This window comes from Microcebus murinus, chromosome 22, assembly GCF_040939455.1.
Source record: "Microcebus murinus isolate Inina chromosome 22, M.murinus_Inina_mat1.0, whole genome shotgun sequence".
Classification (NCBI taxonomy): Eukaryota; Metazoa; Chordata; class Mammalia; order Primates; family Cheirogaleidae; genus Microcebus; species Microcebus murinus.
Window position 1 is genome coordinate 15,421,085 of NC_134125.1, and position 19,565 is coordinate 15,440,649.

Sequence of the window (19,565 nt, forward strand, 5' to 3'; positions counted from 1 at the left end):
AGGTGACCTTTATTATTTATTTATTTTAAGAGACGGGATTTCTGTCACCCGGGCTGGAGTGCAGTGGTGCAATCACAGCTCACTGCAGCCTCAAACTCCCCTGCTCAAGTGATCCTCCCACCTCGGCCTCCCGAGTAGCTGGGACTGCAGGTGCATGCCACTACGCCTGGCTGGTTGTCGTGAGGTTTAAATGAGATGATACAACAAGTATTTGGTACACTCCGAGACGCAACCATCATTAGCTATGGTGTTCCCATTACACTTCCCCACCCCTGCTTGTAATATTTTAAAATTGCAATATTTTAAATCAAATTTTAAACTGTTAAAAACATTTTTATTCTTCTGGAATTGTACTTTATGAGCGCGTCCTTTAAAAGCATCGAGTGTCCCACGTTCTTTCTCGAACCCTGATCACCTCCCCTCTGTGCCGTCACAAACACCAGGGCGCAAGATTCAAGCCAAGACACGGCCTCCAGGACTCAGGGAGAGCTGGAGAACTCAGGGCCTCGGCCCTCCAGGGAACGGAGCACTCTCAGGCCCTGCTTCTGCCTGCGTGGACCGCACCCAACACCGGCACGCCCAGTCACCCAGCTGCAGCTACACAGATGATGGGGAGCAGCTCTCGGTGCCTGCAGGCTGCGGGGACTTTTCAGCTCTAAGATACGGTTGCTCCCTGGCCAAGGGAAGTGGTGCCAGGCCGGGCAGAGCCAGTGAGGGCATCTCCAGCCCAGGCCCGTGGCCCGCCCTGCCCTCTGCCCCTGGCGCCCGAGCTGCTGCCATGCCAGCCTCTCAGCCCCCACCTCAGGCTTTCCCGCCTGGACTGATGTTCCCTGAATGCTGGGGACTGAAGTGAATGTTTGTGTCCCCACAAAACCCACATGTTAAAATCTACCCCCCGATGGGATGGTGGTGTTAGGAAGGGGGGCCTTTGGGAGGTGATTGGGTCATGAAGGTGGAGTCCTCATGAATGAGATTAGTGCCCTTGGGGAAGAGGCCTGGGGGAGCCCGTCTGCCTCTCCACCACGTGCAGACACAGCGAGAAGTGCTAGGCCGGGCTCGGTGGCTCACGCCTGTAATCCTAGCACTCTGGGAGGCCAAGGCAGGAGGATTGCTCAAGGTCAGGAGTTCAAAACCAGCCTGAGTGAGACCCCATATTTACTATTAAAAACTAGAAATTAATTGGCCAACTAATATATATAGAAAAAATTAGCCAGACATGGTGGCACATGCCTTTAGTCCCAGCTACTCAGGAGGATTGCTCGAGCCAAGGAGATTGAGGTTGCTGTGAGCTAGGCTGATGCCACGGCACTCACTCTAGCCTGGGCAACAAAGCGAGACTCTGTCTCAAAAAAATAAATAAAAGAGAGAAGTGCTGCCCAGGAGCCAGGAAGCCGGCCCTCGCCTGACACCAAATCTGCCAGCACCTTGATCTTGGACTTCCCAGCCCCCAGAACTGCAGGAAGTAAATGTCTGGTGTTTTATAAGCCACCCAGTCTACAGTGTTTTTTTTTTCTTCTTTTTCCACAGCAGCTGAACAAACTAAGACACTGAACACCCTCGTGGCTTGCTCCATAACTCAGAGGCCTTCCCTGCCCCCCTTCCCTGGTGAGGGAGCCCCACCACTCTCCCCTACCCAGATTCATTTTTCTTCAAAGAACAAATCCCCACCTGACCTTACACAGTACCCCCGGTATCCTCCTGGGACTGGTCCCAGGACCCCTAAGGACAGCAAAGTCCACTGAAGCTCAAGTCCGTTATATAAAATGGCTCAACATCTACAACCTCCTGTATACTTTAAGTCATCACTGAATTACTTGTAATACTGAATACAATGTAAATGCTATGTAAATAGTTATAATGTATTTGTTTTTGAGACAGAGTTTCACTTTGTTGCCCAGGCTAGATTGAGTGCCATGGCCTCAGCCTAGCTCACAGCAACCTCAAACTCCTGGGCTCAAGCGATCCTCCTGCCTCAGCCTCCTGAGTAGCTGGGACTACAGGCATGTGCCACCATGCCCGGCTAATTTTTTCTATATATATTAGTTGGCCCATTAATTTCTTTCTATGTATAGTAGAGACGGGGTCTCGCTCTTGCTCAGGCTGGTTTTGAACTCCTGACCTCCAGCAATCCGCCCGCCTCGGCCTCCCAGAGAGCTAGGATTACAGGCGAGCCACCGCGCCCGGCCAGGTTACATTTAATTCTTTCCGCAGTTCTCCGAAGTTGGTTCTAGTATGATCCTCCCATTTTGCAGATGGGGAAACTGGGGCTCGGTAACTATAATGTATTTTTATTGTTGTCATTCTTGGTGTTTATTGGTTTTGTTCCCCCCAAATATTTTTGATCCACTGTTGATTGAAACTGCGGATGCAGAACATGTAGATAAGGGGGGCTGACTGCGATCTCTGTTACTACTCATCTCCCCGCTAGAAAGCAAACTCCGTGGGGTCAGGGGCAGGGTCTGTCCTGTTCTCTGCCGTGACTCCAGCACTAGGACAGTGCCGGCTCAGAGCAGCTGCTCTCTGGCACTTACAGAAAGCACGAATGAGCCTCCCACAGCAGCAAAAGTAGAAAATAAGATGTGTGAAGTTCAAAGACACGCAGGAAGAAGGAAACATCGTGTGTGTGTGTGTGTGTGTGTGTGTGTGTGTGTGTTTGCGGGCTTGGGGGGGGGGGTCGTGGCTGGTGCTTCCTGCCATCTTCACCAGAAATTGGATTCAGAAAACTGGATGGAATGAGGGTGAATGGATGACAAGTAGCCGGGGGCAAGGACAGTACATGGGGAGAGGGGAGGGGGGAGCAAATAGTCCAGCAATTCTTCAAATGATTAAACTCAAAAAAGCCTGATGTTAGCTTGAACCGTATGAAATTGCCACCGATATTCAACTGTTCTGACCCTCTGAAATGACTGTTTTATTATGGTTATCTTGACAGTGTGTTGCTATTTTAGTGGCATAAATTCACACACAGCCCGTCACCAAAGAAATGTTGTTGTACAAGCAACTTGGGGGTGCAATGAGTCCTTATAAACTCCCCGAGCACAGACTATATCTATTTATAATCTACCCAAGATAGTCGTACTGCAAGCACAATTTAATCCTCACGTTACATAAAAGGAATAGGCCCCAGCTATAAGAGACAGAATGAAGATTACAACCCAAGTTTGTGTGGTTCCAAAGCTCGTGCATCTGCCACTAACCTGCTGTTCTTGACAGCCTGTGAGGCTAAGGCACTAAACCCACCCGGACGGTCCCAAATGGAGAATCAGCCCAGCTAAGTCCCCATGGGGCACTGTCCACGCCTGCCCCCTGGTGGCAGGTCTGTGTACTCAGTTTTTGCCATTCATTAATGGAAACAAGTTAGGGGTGAGTGACATGGATAGAAGACAGTAGAAGCTGGGTTTTTTATGTTCTCTGAAATGTTAGTGGTTTTTGCTGCCACGACAACAGCAGATAAGAACCAAATAGCATTCCCTAAGGGATGCCACCTTATGTACCACCAAATCCCAGAGACTCGCAGGTAGCAGGCGTTACTGGCTTCAGACCAACAAAGCACACTTTACCTCTGCAAGAAATGTTCATATTTCCGCCGGTACGCAAAGCCAGCCCGCCTCACCCGCAGGTGCTCCATCAGCCCCAGGTACTTGATCTGGTGCCTTATGAGGAAGTCATCAAACTTGCCTTTGGAGGAACAGGAGGAAAAAAATGACAGTAAAGGACCCTGTGGCTTCATTTCAGCCAAGCCTGAGAGGCTACAAGCTAAAGATCTGTGGGCTGGATCGGACCACAGACACATTTTATTAGGCTTGAATTGTGTAGTTTTTTTTTTTTTTAATAGGTCAATTTTATGGGAAAATCTAGATTTCTGGTGTCTTTTGAAAAATCATGAGATCTAGCCATCCTGGGCCCAGGGTCCCACATGGGAACAGCTGGCTGGACGGGAGTGGTGCTGCTGCCCCTTTAGACAGGATGTTCCCTTGTCTCCAGTTTGCCGCAGTCCCCTCCAATCCCTATTGCCTCACACTCTGTCCTCATCACCCCTTTGCTATATTCCTGCCTGGCCTCTGTAAGCCTCTGACTGTACAACTTCAGTACAGACCATGTGGCAAGTGCTTAGAAAATTACACCTGCCTGGCTCCGCTGCGTTGCTCCTGAAACTGACCACGCACCGACCAATTCCTTTACCTTCCGTCATTTAAAAGGGAAAACGATTCACGCACAGAGGACAACAAGCGAACCTGTGGTGTATTTTAGGGCCCCAACCCCCTGCCATCTTGGTCTGCCCTTCCGGCGATACATATATTGCCCCTGCCATTCCTCGCCTTCTCCCCGAGCTCAGTGTTCAGGATGATTCAAAACTCACTGGGTTCTTTTCTGTCGTTGGGCTTGATACAACGGATGTACGAGGGTTCCTTAGAGATGAGAATTTCTAGAAGGCTGCTCAGACTGTTTTTAAACTGAGTCCCCACCTGCAGAGAGAGAAGACTGATTAGAGCACGAGGCTCCAGCCCTTCAGAGCCGAACTCTTGAAAGACTGTCTTCCTTGCTATTGTTTTACCTGTTAAGAGGCAGCTTTGGCTGCACTGACCTGAGAAGCCCAGCTCGGGCTGGCCACGCAGCAGAAGCTGGACAAGCATCTGTTCAGAATGTTCCACTTGCTCAGCAAACACACGCCTTGTAGGGACCAGGGCCACAGCTGAGCCTGTCACTCTCTGCCACCTTCCCTTGTGCTTCCTTGTTGCCATGCTTCCGTCATGACACTGGCGCTATTGTAAGTTCTTTACTTATTTCCCTACGCCCTCCCTCCCACTAGATTGTAAGCCCCTTGAGGGCAGGGACCTTGCTAAATCCCTGTGCCCAGCACAGTGCCTGACACACAGGTGTTCAATGAATGTCTGCAAATGAATTAGCTGGGGCTAAACTCGAAAAGTATATATTTGATAGAATCTGCTAGAGAGTGATATTTCCAGAAGAAGGGGTGAGTGGATTAAAAAGTACAGGTCATCACCCCATCCCCCACCCCCCAGTGATTTCTGCTCCCTTTCCAATTCTGCACAAACATTTGTCGCACTCACCGTTGGCGGCCTCCTCCGGTTTTCTAGCTCGGCCACCAGGAAGCATTCCCTCAGGATGCTGTTCTTGGACTTGCACAGCACCTGTGGGTGCAGAGAAATGAGCACCACATTTGCCGGTTCAGAAGTCACTTAGGAGCCTCCAGGAAGGCTCGAGAAGTCTCCCTGAGGTGACAGAACCAACCACCTGCTTCTTGGGCACCTGAAGACATTCTTTTTTTTATTATTAATTTTATTTTCTCATATTATGGGGGTACAAATATTGTTAGGGTTACATATATTGCCCCTGCCATTCCCTGCGTTACCAAAACATCAAGTGTGTCCTACCCCCAGGTTGAAGACATTCTTAACACAGAAAAATGGGAAAAAAATACATGAAGCTGGGGGCAGTGGCTCATGCCTGTAATCCTGGCACTTTGGGAGGCCAAGGTGAGAAGATTGCTTAAGGCCAGGAGTTCGAGACCAGCCTGAACAAAAGTGGGACCCGTCTCCACAAAAAAAAAAAAAAAAAAAAAAGAAAAAGAAAGAAAAGAAAAGAAAAAGTAGCTGGGCGTGGCTGTGCTCACCTGTAGTGAGAGCGGTTGGCTGTCAGGAGACTCAGCTGGTGGCATGGGACAAGAACGCCAGCTTTTGTACTGTTTGGATTTCCCCCGTGCACACATTTTCACAATAATCTCTATTACCAAAAGTCCTTCATTTTTTTTTTTTTTTTTTGAGACAGAGTCTCGCTTTGTTGCCCAGGCTAGAGTGAGTGCCGTGGCGTCAGCCTAGCTCACAGCAACCTCAAACTCCTGGGCTCGAGCGATCCTTCTGCCTCAGCCTCCCGAGTAGCTGGGACTACAGGCATGTGCCACCACGCCCGGCTAATTTTTTATATATATATCAGTTGGCCAATTAATTTCTTTCTATTTATAGTAGAGACCGGGTCTCGCTCTTGCTCAGGCTGATTTCGAACTCCTGACCTAGAGCAATCCGCCCGCCTCGGCCTCCCAGAGAGCTAGGATTACAGGCGTGAGCCACAGCGCCTGGCCAAGTCCTTCATTTTTTAAGACTATAAATTCTCTATGAAAACCTTTTCCCCCCAAATACATAAAATGGAATATGATCCGGTCTTAAAAAGGAATTCCGTCACAAGCTACAACATGGATCGACCTTGAGGACATGATACTAAGTGACATAAGCCAGACTCAGAAGGACAAACACACTATGATTCCATTTATATGAAGTGCCTAGAGTGGTCAACTTCCTAGACACAGAAAGTAGAACAGTGGGGGGCAGGGGAAGGGAAATGGGGAGTGGTTGTTTAGTGGATATGGAGTTTCAGTTTTTCAAGATGAAAAGAGTTACAAGGATTAATTACACAACAATATGAATAAAATCAAGGCTATTGAATTGTACACTTAAAATGATTTAAATGGTAAACTTTATGTTATGTATATTTTGCCACAATGAAATTTCTTTTTTTTTCTGGCTGGGCACGGGCGGCTCATGCCTGTAATCCCAACATATTGGGAGGCTAAGGCAGGAAGATCATTTGACGCCGGGAATTCAAGACCAGCCTGGGCAACATAGCGCGAGACTCTGTCTCTACAGAAAAGTAGAAAAATTAGCCAGGTATGATGGCACATGCCTGTGGTCCAGCTACTTGGGAGGCTGAGGCGGGAGGATCGCTTGTGCTCAGGAGTTGGAGGCTACAGTGAGCTCTGATCACAGCACTGCACTCCAGCCTGAGTAGCAAAGCAAGATACTGTTTTTTGCTTAACCTACCCCAACTCGAAATTTACAGGGACATGGAAGGGTAATTTGTAGGTAGGAAAGAAAATATTTGGAAGTTCTCTATCTTGGTATCAAAAAGAGTTCAAGGCCAGGTACAGTGGCTCACGCCTGTAATCCTAGCACTCTGGGAGGCCGAGGCGGGCGGATTGCTCAAGGTCAGGAGTTCGAAACCAGCCTGAGCAAGAGCGAGACCCGGTCTCTACTATACATAGAAAGAAATTAATTGGCCAACTAATATATATAGAAAAAATTAGCCAGGCATGGTGGCGCATGCCTGTAGTCCCAGCTACTCGGGAGGCTGAGGCAGGAGGATCGCTCGAGCCCAGGAGTTTGAGGTTGCTGTGAGCTAGGCTGACACCACAGCACTCACTCTAGCCTGGGCAACAAAGCGAGACCCTGTCTCAAAAAAAAAGTAAAAAATAAATATAAAAAATAAACTCAGCTAATTAAATAAAATCCAATTTTGTATAAAACACTTAACTATTTCAATACAAAATAAAGGCTCTAAAAATCCAATGTCTCTCTGATGGGTGAGATATATGGAAAGGGACTAGGAATTTCATTGGCAGCCCCAGGGGCTGATCCCAGGTCCCACCCTACCTTGTGACATGACCTTGTACAAGTCGGGACCTCTCTGGGTCCCAGTTCCCACATCCTCAGGTCATGGTTCTCCTCGCACTGGAATAAAATCTCAGCTTCTCCCGGTGGACCGCAGCCTGCTGAGCTCTAAGCCCCCTCTCTTAACACTATCCCTCATTCAGGCCACAGGGCCTTTGCACATGCTGGTCCTACTACTTGGAATAACTCCTGACCTTTCTATGGTCAAATCATCCCCATTCAGGTTTCAGCTCAAAGTCACACCCATAGAGATATTTCTGTGGATTGCCTAAATTAAAAATGTCCCCCTTGATCACAGTTCCTTGTTTATCCTTTTCATAGCACTTTTCACTGAAAGATAACTTACTTGTGTATGTATTTATTCTCTGCCTCCCACCCCAACTGTAAGCCCTTCAGGAAGCAGCACTGTGTCTTAGTCACTTTTGAAGTCCAGAGCTGGCAGCCAGGAGGGGCACCCACACACTTGAATGATTTGTTGAGTGACGTGTCCACACAGATGATCTTAAACGTCTATTCTGGCCATAGCATGCTGAGATTCTAACATAATGTGTGGAAAAGGAAAAATCCAGAGGGCAAAATCTACCCCAAAATTAATGTCAAGGGTGCTATTTTCAAAACCATCAGAAACACATATGGTTAAAGTTTTGGACTTACTTCTTTCAGATGTCTGTAAAGGAGATCATTGTTTTTTTCCAAGAATCCTGTAAAACATTGAGTAAAACATTTTTGAATCAATGGCTTTGCTTCGAAATGCAATTCCATCCCAACTGATTGCAAGGGGAAATGCCTAACAACAATTTCTTAGGATCAGATCAGAGTCTCTCAACCTGGGCACTATAGGCATTTGGGGATGGATCGTTCTTTGTGGTGGGGGCTTGTCCCGGGCATTGTAGGATGCTGAGTGACGTCCCTGGCCCCTACTCACACTAGATTGTCAGTTGCACTCTGCCCAGTTGTGACAACCAAATATATCTTTAGATATTGCCAAATATCCCGGGCAGGTAACATCATCCCTGATTGAGAACCACAAGTCAGAACTGACTTCATGGCACACATGCTATACTTGATGCTGATGAGCTCTCGTGTACATGTGTCAACTTTACACTAAGTATTATGCATGTGCCCCAATCCAATAGCCAAGAAATGCAGATACAATTAATACACAGGAACGGTGGAGAGGACGCTGAGCCTTAAGGGCAGCCAGCTGAGATTGTAAGAATGGATGAGAAAATGCCCATCACTGAGCAAAAGCAAACTCAAGCAGCATGGCCAGTGGTACCCCACGGCATCTTTATGCAAAGGAAGACGTGTCATTTCTAATTTTAAAACTTGTCTTGTATGTTTACTTAAAACCTAATTAGTTAATAATTATATTAGGAACAAAATAGCATTATGAGGTCAAAATCAGCTTTTAAAAAAAGAAGACATGCATCAAAAATGCCTAAGAAAAAATGGCAGTGTAGAAGCCAGCTGGCTTCACTCCCCACCCCACAGAACACTAAATATACAGTGCTCAGATTATCACCAGCAATGACCCAGAAATCAAATGTGAGGATGAGGCAGTTCCTGGAACCACAGCAAAGTAAAACAACTCAGAGCAGACGGTGAGAGATTTGGACACCTTCCCCCTCCGATCTGCCTGGCACCAACTGTGTAGATAATTTCCCCTGACTTATTATGGTTTCTACACTGAAAACTGTGAGATCAAGGGGGACCTGGCAGGTGACTTGTCTCAGGAGGCATCATGGGTGCCTGAAAGGAGAAATATCCCTGAGGACAGGCAGAGACAAAGCGGGGAGGTGGGACCCCACTCCCCAGCCCAGGAAACTCTGCTTTGTAACTCAGTCAAAAGAGACGCCAGATCGGAATGGCTGTTCAGCAGCACTACGCTGTAGGAAGTGCAGCCCACAGACCCCTGGGCGTGAACCCATAGCCAGCCTTCCCACACTGCTGGGATATCCATCCCCTTAGAACCTCTCCTGAATGCTAGGACAGGCAGCATTCCTATCATTACCGGAGCCAAGGCAAACCTGGACTTAAGGCGCCATCTAGTGCCAAAAACGAGGCAGCAGCCAAATCGAAAAAAAAAGACATTCAACAGGTAAATTACAAAGAATCTCGAAGCAGACATACCCAATACAAATAAAAACAAGCCAGAGAAGACTGGAATAGATAACTAATCCTTCAATGCAAAGATGTAGATGTACATCCACAAGAAACAACACCAAACGGGAAACCATGAATCTCTTCCCCTGCCTCGCAAATGGACAAAGCAAGGAATCAGAGACACACTCTAACGAGATGGCAACATGTGAACTCTCTGACAAGGAATTTAAAATAGCAGTTTTAAGGAAACTCAGTGAATTCCAAGATAACACAGAAAAGCAATCCAGAAGTTTATGAGAATAGCTGGGCACGGTGACTCATGCCTGTAATCCTAGCACTCTGGGAGGCCAAGGTGGGTGGATTGCTCAAGGTCAGGAGTTCAAAACCAGCCTGAGCAAGAGCGAGACCCCATCTCTACTATAAATAGAAAGAAATTAATTGGACAACTAAAAATATATAGAAAAAATTAGCCGGGCATGGTGGCGCATGCCTGTAGTCCCAGCTACCTGGGAGGCTGAGGCAAGAGGATCGCTTGAGCCCAGGAGTTGGAAGTTGCTGTGAGCTAGGCTGATGCCATGGCACTCTAGCCCAGGCAACAGAGTGAGACTCTGTCCAAAAATAAAAAAAAAAGGAGTTGAGCCCGAGAAAGGGGTAGAAAGCTTATTCAAAGAAATAACAACAGAATAACAGAAAGATTTCCCAAACTTAAGAAAGAAATATCTAGGTACAGAAATGTCAGAGAACACCAGACAGATTCAACCTAAATAAGACTATCTTAAGGCAGATACTACTAAAACTCTCAGAGGTCAAAGACAAAAAGAAGATCCTAAAAGCAGCAAGAGAAAAGCAAACAACATATAAAGGAATGCCAATTTGTCTGGCAACAGACTTCTCAATGGAAACCACACAGGCCAGGAGGGAGAGGTATAAAATTCTCAAATATCAAATACAGAACACTATATCTCAGCAAAGCTCTCCTTCAAATATGAAAGGGAGACAAAGATTTTTCCTAACAAAAGCTAAGAGAATTCGCTACCACCAGACCCAACTAACAAGAAATACTAAAGGGAGATATTCAACCTGAAAGAAAAAACCCCACTAATATGTAAAAAGAAAACATTTTAAGATATAAAACCCACTGGTAAAATTAAGTACAAAGATAACCACAGAAAACTCCAATACTGTAATTGTGGTGCAGGCTTCATAACTCTAATATGAAGCCTAAAAGATAAATCTATCAAAAACAATAATAGCTATGGCAATCTGTTAAGAGATAGGCAATATAAAAATATGTAAATTGAGGCAACAAAAAGTCAAAATGTGTGTGTCTGGGGAGATGGAATTAAAATGTAGAGGGTTTATTTTTGGTAGTTTTTTTCTTAGTTTGTTTTACTCTTTTTTTGTGTGACCTAAGAAAAATTATCTCTTTAAAATAATTTTTTATATCTATAAGATTTTTTTTTAAGTCCCATGGTAAACACAATGCAAAAACCTATAATAGGAACACTAAAAATAAAAAGCATACTACCAGGGAAGATCACTTAACCACAAAGGAAAACAGTAAGAAAGGAAGAGAGGAGTTATCAAACTACCAGAAAACAAGAAACAAAATGGCAGTAGTATGTCCTTATCCATAATGACATTGAATGTAACTGGACTCAACTCTCCAATTATAAAAGATATAGAGTAGCTGAACAGATAAAGAAACAAGACCCAAATATATGCTGCCTACAAGAAACTCAATTCACCTATAAAGACACACAGAACAAAAGTGGGGAGGTGGAAAAAGACATTCTATGCAAATGAAAACCAAAAAAGAGCAGGAGTAGCTATACTTATATCAGATAAAACAGACTACATATCAAAGACTATAAAAAGAGACAAAGAAAGTCACTGTATAATGCTAAAGGGGTCAGTTCAGCAAGAGGTATAACAATTATAAATGTCTACGTACCAACACTAGAACTCCCAAGTATATAAAACAAACATTAATAGATCTAAATGGAGAGTTAGACTGCAGTACAGTAATAGTAGGGTACTTCAACACCCAATTCTCAGTAATGGACAGATCATCAATATGGAAAAATCAACAAAGAAATGTGAGAGTTAAACTACACTTTAGTCTAAAGCAGGCATCCTCAAACTACGGCCTGCAGGCCACATGTGGGTATTTTTGCCCATTTGTTTTTTTACTTCAAAATAAGATATGTGCAGTGTGCATAGGAATTTGCTCAAACTACAGTCTGGCCCTCCAATGGTCTGAGGGACAGTGAACTGGCTCCCTGTTTTAAAAAGTTTGAGGACCCCTGGCCTAAAGAGACCTAACTGACATTTACAGAACATTTCACCCAACTGCAGAATACACATTCTTTTCGTCAGCACACAGAACATTCTCCAGAAAAGACCATATCTTAGACCACAAAACAAGTTTCAACAACTTTGAAAGTGTAGAAATCATATCAAGTATCTTTTCTGACCATAATGAAATAAAACTAGAAATCAGTAATAAGAGGAATCTCAGAAGCTACACAAACACATGGAAATTAAATAACATGCTCCTGAACAATCAATGGGTCAATGAAAAAATTAAAAAGGAAATGAAAAAATTTCTGAAATAAAAATGGAAATACAACATACCAAAAAATCTATAGGATATGGCAAAACACTACTAAGAGGGAAATTTATAGCAATAATTAGAAGGAACCCTAATTAGAAGGAAAAAAACAAATATCAGAGAATAAATGAAATTGAGACTAAAAATATAATACAGAAGATCAATGTAAAGCTGGCTTTTTGAAAAGAAATAAAATCAACAAACCTTTAGCTAGACTAAGAAAAAAAGAGAAAAGACCCAATAAATCTAAGCAGGAGAATGAAACTAGACCCCATCTTTCACCATATACAAATATAAAATCAAAATGGATTAAAGACTTAAATCTAAAACTTGAAACTATAAAATTACTATTACTAGAAGAAAACATTGGGGAAATGCCCCAGGACATTGGTCTTGGCAAAAATTTTTTTGTGTAAGAACCTTAAAAGCACAGGCAACAAAAGCAAAAATAGACAAATGTGATTATAGAATATCAAGCTAAAAAGTTTCTGCACAACAAAGAAATCAATCAACAAAGTGAAAAGACAACCCACAGAATGGGAGAAAGGATTTACAAACTATCCATTTGACAAAGGATTAATAAACAGAATATATAAGGAGCTCAAATAGCTCAACAACAGAAAAATCCAAATAAATAATTTTTTTAAACAGGCAAAAGCTCTGAATAGACACTTCTCAAAAGAAGACATACAAATGGCCAATAGGCATATGAAAAAATGCTCAACATCTCTAATCATCAGGGAAATGCAAATCAAAACCACAATGAGATATCACTTAACCCCAGTAAGAATGGCCTTTATCAAAAAGTCTCCAAACAATAAATGCTGGCGTGGATGCGGACAGAGAGGAACCCTCCTACACTGCTGGTGGGACTGCAAACTAGTTCAACCTCTGTGGAAAGCAATATGGAGATACCTTAAAAGCGATACAAGTGAATCTACCATTTGATCCAGCAATCTCATTGCGGGGCATCTACCCAAAAGATCCAATGACACTCTACAAAAAAGACACCTGCACTCGAATGTTTATAGCAGCACAATTCATAATTGTAAGGCTGTGGAAACAGCCCAAGTGCCCATCAATCCAAGAATGGATTAATAAAATGTGGTACATGTATACCATGGAGTACTATTCAGCTCTAAGAAAGAATGGTGATATAGCACATCTTATATTTTCCTGGTTAGAGCTGGAACCCATACTACTAAGTGAAGTATCCCAAGAATGGGAAAACAAGCACCACATATACTCACCAGCAGACTGGTATTAACTGAGCAGCACCTAAGTGGACACATAGGTACTACAGTAATAGGGTATTGGGCAGGGGGGAGGGGGAGGGGGCGGGTATATACATACATAATGAGTGAGATGTGCACCATCTGGGGGATGGTCATGCTGGAGACTCAGACTTGTGGGGGGAGGGGGGAATGGGCATTTATTGAGACCTTGAAATCTGTACCCCCATAATATGCCGAAATAAAAAAATAAAAAGATAAAAAAACCCTATAATCAGACACCATCTCACCCCAGTTAGATGGCTATTATCGAAAAGACAAAAAAATAAGAAATTCAGGCATGCTCACAGTAGCATGATTTATAATAGCTAAAAAGTGTAAACACCCCAAATGCCCAACAGTGAATGCTTGAGGAATAGGTAAACAACATATGGCATGTGTCCACATAACAGATTATTATTTGGCAACCAAAAGGAACGAAAACACGGATAAACCTTGAAAATACGATGCTAGGTCAAAGAAGCCAGACACAAAAGGCCACGTGCTGTGTGACTCCAGTTAGACAAAGTGTCAAGAATAGACAAATCTATAGAGACAGACAGTAGATTCGCTTGTTACCTAGGACCGCAGGAGATGGGGCAATGGAGGGAAACGGGGAGTGAGTGGGGATGAGCAGAGGGTTTCTTTTTGGGGTGATGAAATGTTCTAAAGTAGACTATGGTGGTGTTTGCACAACTCTATGCCAAAAATCATTGGGTTGTACGCTTTAAATGGGCGAAATGTATGACATGTGAGTTATGTCTCAACACAGTGGTCATTTATGTAAATAAATCAAATGAGAAAGACTTTTTCAAATGGCTTGGCTGTGAGGCAAGGACACGTTTGGGATGGCCGGGCTGCAGAGTTTCCCCAGGGGCCTCTGTGCTGTCTTCAGGACACCCGCCTGGCTGCAGCCCTCAGCCACTCACCCTTGGTGCAGTACGTGACCTCGCCCGCGTAGTGGAGGAGGCGGAACTCCATCCAGCCGATCCTCTTCCGGCCTTTCGGACCGGCCAGCTTACGGCTGCGGGACACAGACAGACACGAGCTGAGCCTCTCTGCTCCACCGCAACCAAACTGCACCCAAATCAGACTCTCCCTTCCCATACGCCCTGGGGACGCGTCATGACACGCAGGCGCTGCGGATCTGTGCCAGCTCACTCTGCATTTCTAGCTGATAACTAAGAACCCTTTTAGTTTTGCTACCTTAACATTTTCTATGATGATGACAGACCAACATACTCATGAAACACCACTTTTCAGATTCGGGAGATGCCTGAGTTTTTAAATAACTTCTTTTTTTTTTTCTTAAATGTATCATATATATTGACAGCACATATACCCTAAGTGTACAGCTCAATGCATTTTCAAAAACTAAACACGCCCGTGTAACAAGCACCCTGATCAAGAAGTAGAGTTTGACCAGTCCCTGAGAACTCCCACGCTGAGCCCTTGCCAACAGCCAACAGCAAAAGTTAACTTTAGTAATTATATGTTTTACAGAGATGGAATTATATATATATATAGTATGCAATCTTTTGGGTCTGACTTCTCTTGTTCATACTTGTGTGATTTATCCACGTCAGTGAGTGTAGTTACAGATTATTCATTTGCACGGTAACATATTATTCCACTTGTGAATGTATCCCATTTTTCCATTCTTGATTCATTTGCTTATGCAATTTCATTTACTTATCCTTTCAGTATTCTACAATAGGGCTTATGAAGCCACACCCCTCATTGCGTGTTTACCACGGCCAGAAATTGCAGTAGGCAATTTATGGAGTCATTTACAAAGCTGTGTGGTAGATATATCAACACTCCCATCTTGTAGAAGGGGGAAACGGAAATATAGTTGTTTGCCCAAGTCATGTGTCCAGTAAGAGGCCATGGTGGGATTTCAAACTAGGTCTTCATGACCCCAGAGCATATGATCTTAAGCTCCCTCCTCCTTGTCTCAAAGACTAAAGGTCTAGTTGACCTTCTAGGATGCTCAACTCTACATCTTGATCTGCATGGTGGTTACATGGGCTCATACAAATATAAACATTCATTAGCTTGTACATTTCAGATTTATATACATCACTGTATTTTACACCCAATTTTTTTTTTTTTTTTTTTTTTGAGACAGAGTCTCACTTGTCTCACTTCTGTTGCTCAGGCTAGAGTGCCATGGCGTCAGCTTAGCTCACAGCAACCTCAGACTCCTGGGCTCAAGCAATCCTCCTGCCTCAGCCTCCCAAGTAGCTGGGACTACAGGCATGTGCCACCATGCCTGGCAAATTTGTTTATATATACATATATATATATATATATATATACATATATATATATATATATATTTTTTTTTAGCCAATTACTTTCTTTCTATTTATAGTAGAGACGGGGTCTTGCTTTTGCTCAGACTGGTCTAGAACTCCTGACCTCGAGCAATCCACCCACCTCGGCCTCCCAGAGTGCTAGGATTATAGGCGTGAGCCACCGCGCCCGGCCTGCACCCAAATTTTAAAAGACAGACTCTTTCATGCATATGGAAATGTCCAAAATGCAATGATCATTGACTAAAGGAAGATACAAAATCTTTTAAAAAAAATTCCCCTTACAATTTGACTTTGATTTCTACTAACAAAGGCATTCACATATGTGAGTTGGTGTATCATGATGACATTTTTACGTATGAAGCAGCAGTCATACTCTTGAGGAACGTGATCCACATGCTAAAGTAGATATATGATCATCTCCCCCCAAGCAACAGCTTGCCAAATAAAGTGCGTACGTTTCGAAGTGTGCGTGTTTGCCCACTTTCTCTTCCAATTTCTCCAGGAAACTCAAGTCTGTAGCAGGACCAGGACGAATGCATTCTTCATCCTTCGAAAGACAAAGAGAAGCCTCAATCCAAACACGGCACACAGAACCACGTTTTCCCTTCTACAAGATGGACTATTAATATTCCTACCACACAGCTTTGTAAACGACCAAACTGCCTAGTGCAATTTCTGGCCATGGTAAAGACTCAGTATATGGTAGGGGCTTTATCAGATCTGTTGTAGAATACTGAAAGGAGAGGTAAATGACATGCACAAGCAAAGGAATCGAGAACAGAATTCATCAATTTCACGTTTAAACGCTTTCACCAGCTGTAATAGAAAGTACTAGACCTAAAATATGTCGCTTCACACAAGTTCAGGTGAACATTCTGGGGGAAGAAAGGGGCTTACCCATCACATGCTCAGCTGCTCAGATTTGATAAGGGGACCGTTAAACCAGAGTAACTGGAAATTCCATGACCGGTCCCACCTACCTGACCCGTTTTTTGTTTTTTTGAGACAAAGTCTCACTCTGTTGCCCGGGCTACAGTGCCGTAGTTCAGCCTAGCTCACAGCAACCTCAAACTCCTGGGCTCAAGCGATCCTCCTGCCTCAGCCTCCCAAGTAGCTGGGACTACAGGCATGCACCACCATGCCTGGCTGATTTTTTCCATATATTTTTAGTTGTCCAGCTAATTTCTTTCTTTCTTTTTTTTTTTTTTTTTTTAGTAGAGACAGGGCCTCGCTCTTGCTCAGGCTGGTTTCAAACTCCTGAACTTGAGTGATCCTCCCGCCTCAGCCTCCCAGAGTGCTAGGATTACAGGCGTGAGCCACTGCGCCCGGCCATCCACCTGACCCATTTTGAAAGTCTGCCCAAGGATACTCCATAGCTGTCATGATCAGCTTAATTAACTGCATTGTCTCATTTTCTTAATTAATCTCATTTTCTCTAAACCAGTCATCGCTGACCAAGATCACAGTGTGTACAGACCCTTCTGAGTAGGAGCAAAGCCCTCGTGGAAAAAAAGTTATAAAACCAGCTGAGTCTAAAACCTTTCAAGCTGTGTCATTTTGTGTCCTATTTGTGGTCCTCAAGAATAACACCATTTAACTGATGATCTTAAACAATGACAGGCGAGGCGGGGCACAGTGGCTCCTGCCTGTGATTCCAGAACTTTGTGAGACCCAGCTGGGAGGATCTCTTGAGGCCAGGAGTTCAAGACCAACCTTAGCAAGAGCAAGACCCTGTTCTCTACAAATAATAGAAAAAATTAGCCGGGCATGGTGGTGCACGCCTGTAGTCCCAGCTATCCAGGAGGCTGAGGCAAGAGGATCGCTTGAGCCCAGGAGTTCAAGGCTATAGTGAGTTGTGATGATGCCACTGCACTCTAGCCTGGGCAACAGAGACCCTGCCTCGAAAAATAATAATTAGAAATTCAAAAATAAAAATAAATGATGGATAAATGAATCCTGTGGTTTTTATTAAAACAAGAACAACAACAAATGCCTGGGGTTTCCAAGGAAGAATTAAAGTTAAAAAAAAAACAAAAAACAATAGCAACAAAAAATCCTAGTTTAAGGTTGGTGAGACAACTTTTTTTTTTTTTTTTTGAGACAGAGTCTCGCTTTCTTGCCCAGGCTACAGTGAGTGCCGTGGCGTCATCCTAGCTCACAGCAACCTCAAACTCCTGGGCTCAAGCGATCCTCCTGCCTCAGCCTCCCGAGTAGCTGGGACTACAGGCACGCGCCACCATGCCCGGCTGATTTTTATATTATATATATTAGTTGGCCAATTAATTTCTTTCTATTTTTATGGTAGAGACGGGGTCTCGCTCAGGCTGGTTTTGAACTCCCGACCTTGAGCAATCCGCCCGCCTCGGCCTCCCAGAGTGCTAGGATTACAGGCGTGAGCCACCGCGCCCGGCCTAAGGTTGGGTGAGACAACTTTTTTGAACATTTCTATGCTTTCTCATTCCATATGGAAAACCAAACAGAAGCAAGCACTTGTTCCTGAATACTTGCAAATACTAGTCCAGCAATCCACGTGAAGACTGAACATGGACTAACTAGCTTATGATAGTGCATGCTTCCTGGAACGTGGTTCCCTAGGGGTCCACGTGGTGTCCCTTTGCCCCCTTCAGGTCTTTACTCGAATGTCGCTTTCTCAGTGAGTCCCCCACCCCCAGTCTTGCCTGAAATTGACCTCCACCCCCAGCAGCCCAATCTTCCTCTTCTGCTTTCCCTCCGTGGCACAATCCATATATTTTGTCCATTAAGTGCTTGTTTGAGGTAAGTGCTATTACTGCACACCTTTAAAGATGATGAAATTGGAGCTCAGAGAGGTTAAGACACTTGCCTAACATCACACAGCTAGTAAGCAGTAGGTCTGGGATTTGAATCCAGCTGGTGCCTATATTCCTGGCAACTACAATCACTGCCTAAATGTCCCTGCTATGCTTTAAACTGATAAGAACAGATATTACACTTGATCTTAGCCAAAAGGCTGAGAAGCGATCCTGCTATGCTTTAGAATGCTGGAGCCACAGAGCATCTGGTGGCAGGATTGGAGGCCGGGAGGGTAAAGGGGACCAAGTATTCTTACTAAAAGGGAAGCAGGCCGGGCGCAGTGGCTCACAGCTGTAATCCTAGTACTCTGGGAGGCCGAGGCGGGCGAATTGCTCGAGGTCAGGAGTTCGAAACCAGCCTGAGCAAGAGCGAGACCCCGTCTCTACTATAAATAGAAAGAAATTAATTGGCCAACTGATATATATATAAAAAATTAGCCGGGCATGGTGGCGCATGCCTGTAGTCCCAGCTACGCGGGAGGCTGAGGCAGAAGGATCACTCGAGCCCAGGAGTTTGAGGTTGCTGTGAGCTAGGCTGACGCCACGGCACTCACTCTAGCCTGGGCAACAAAGCGAGACTCTGTCTCAAAAAAAAATTAAAAAAAAAAAAAAAAGGAAGCAGTCATGCAGATGATCCCAAAAGACAAGGAAATACTTCCTCATTTGCCTTTAGAATTTATTTTAAGAACTGATGTGTGAATTTGATCAATTATGGATCCGAGGACACTGCCATTCTCATAAGTTGCAAAAGTTCAGAAAACAAGGTCACGATCCCATCCCAAGGAATGTCAACTCAGGATCACTGGATACCCCCTTGTGTCGCCTGGCTTCCTGCTCAGGGGCTAAGCATGACAGCAGCCCATCCCCAGGTGCCACCAAACACCCACCCAAGCTCAAGCCCCAGTTCTGTGTCCGGGGAAGCCGCACGTGTCCGCTGTCCTTTCAAAGGTCTTTCCTTG

The 19,565-nt window shown here is 44.5% G+C and overlaps 1 protein-coding gene and 1 pseudogene across 1 annotated transcript in view; both read right to left on the bottom strand.

Moving 5' to 3' along the window:
• Nucleotides 1–19,565, bottom strand: part of MYO1H (myosin IH) — an 87,965-nt gene that overhangs the window by 13,008 nt on the left and 55,392 nt on the right. Inside the window, exons 15-20 of the mRNA XM_075996815.1 lie at nt 16,231–16,322; nt 14,384–14,478; nt 8,118–8,164; nt 5,073–5,153; nt 4,361–4,466; nt 3,561–3,678 (exon numbers count right to left, since the gene is read on the bottom strand). Coding sequence (XP_075852930.1) covers nt 3,561–3,678; nt 4,361–4,466; nt 5,073–5,153; nt 8,118–8,164; nt 14,384–14,478; nt 16,231–16,322 — 539 coding nt within the window. The remainder of the gene's footprint in view (nt 1–3,560; nt 3,679–4,360; nt 4,467–5,072; nt 5,154–8,117; nt 8,165–14,383; nt 14,479–16,230; nt 16,323–19,565) is intronic.
• LOC142863769 (uncharacterized) lies at nt 18,641–18,776 on the bottom strand (annotated as a pseudogene).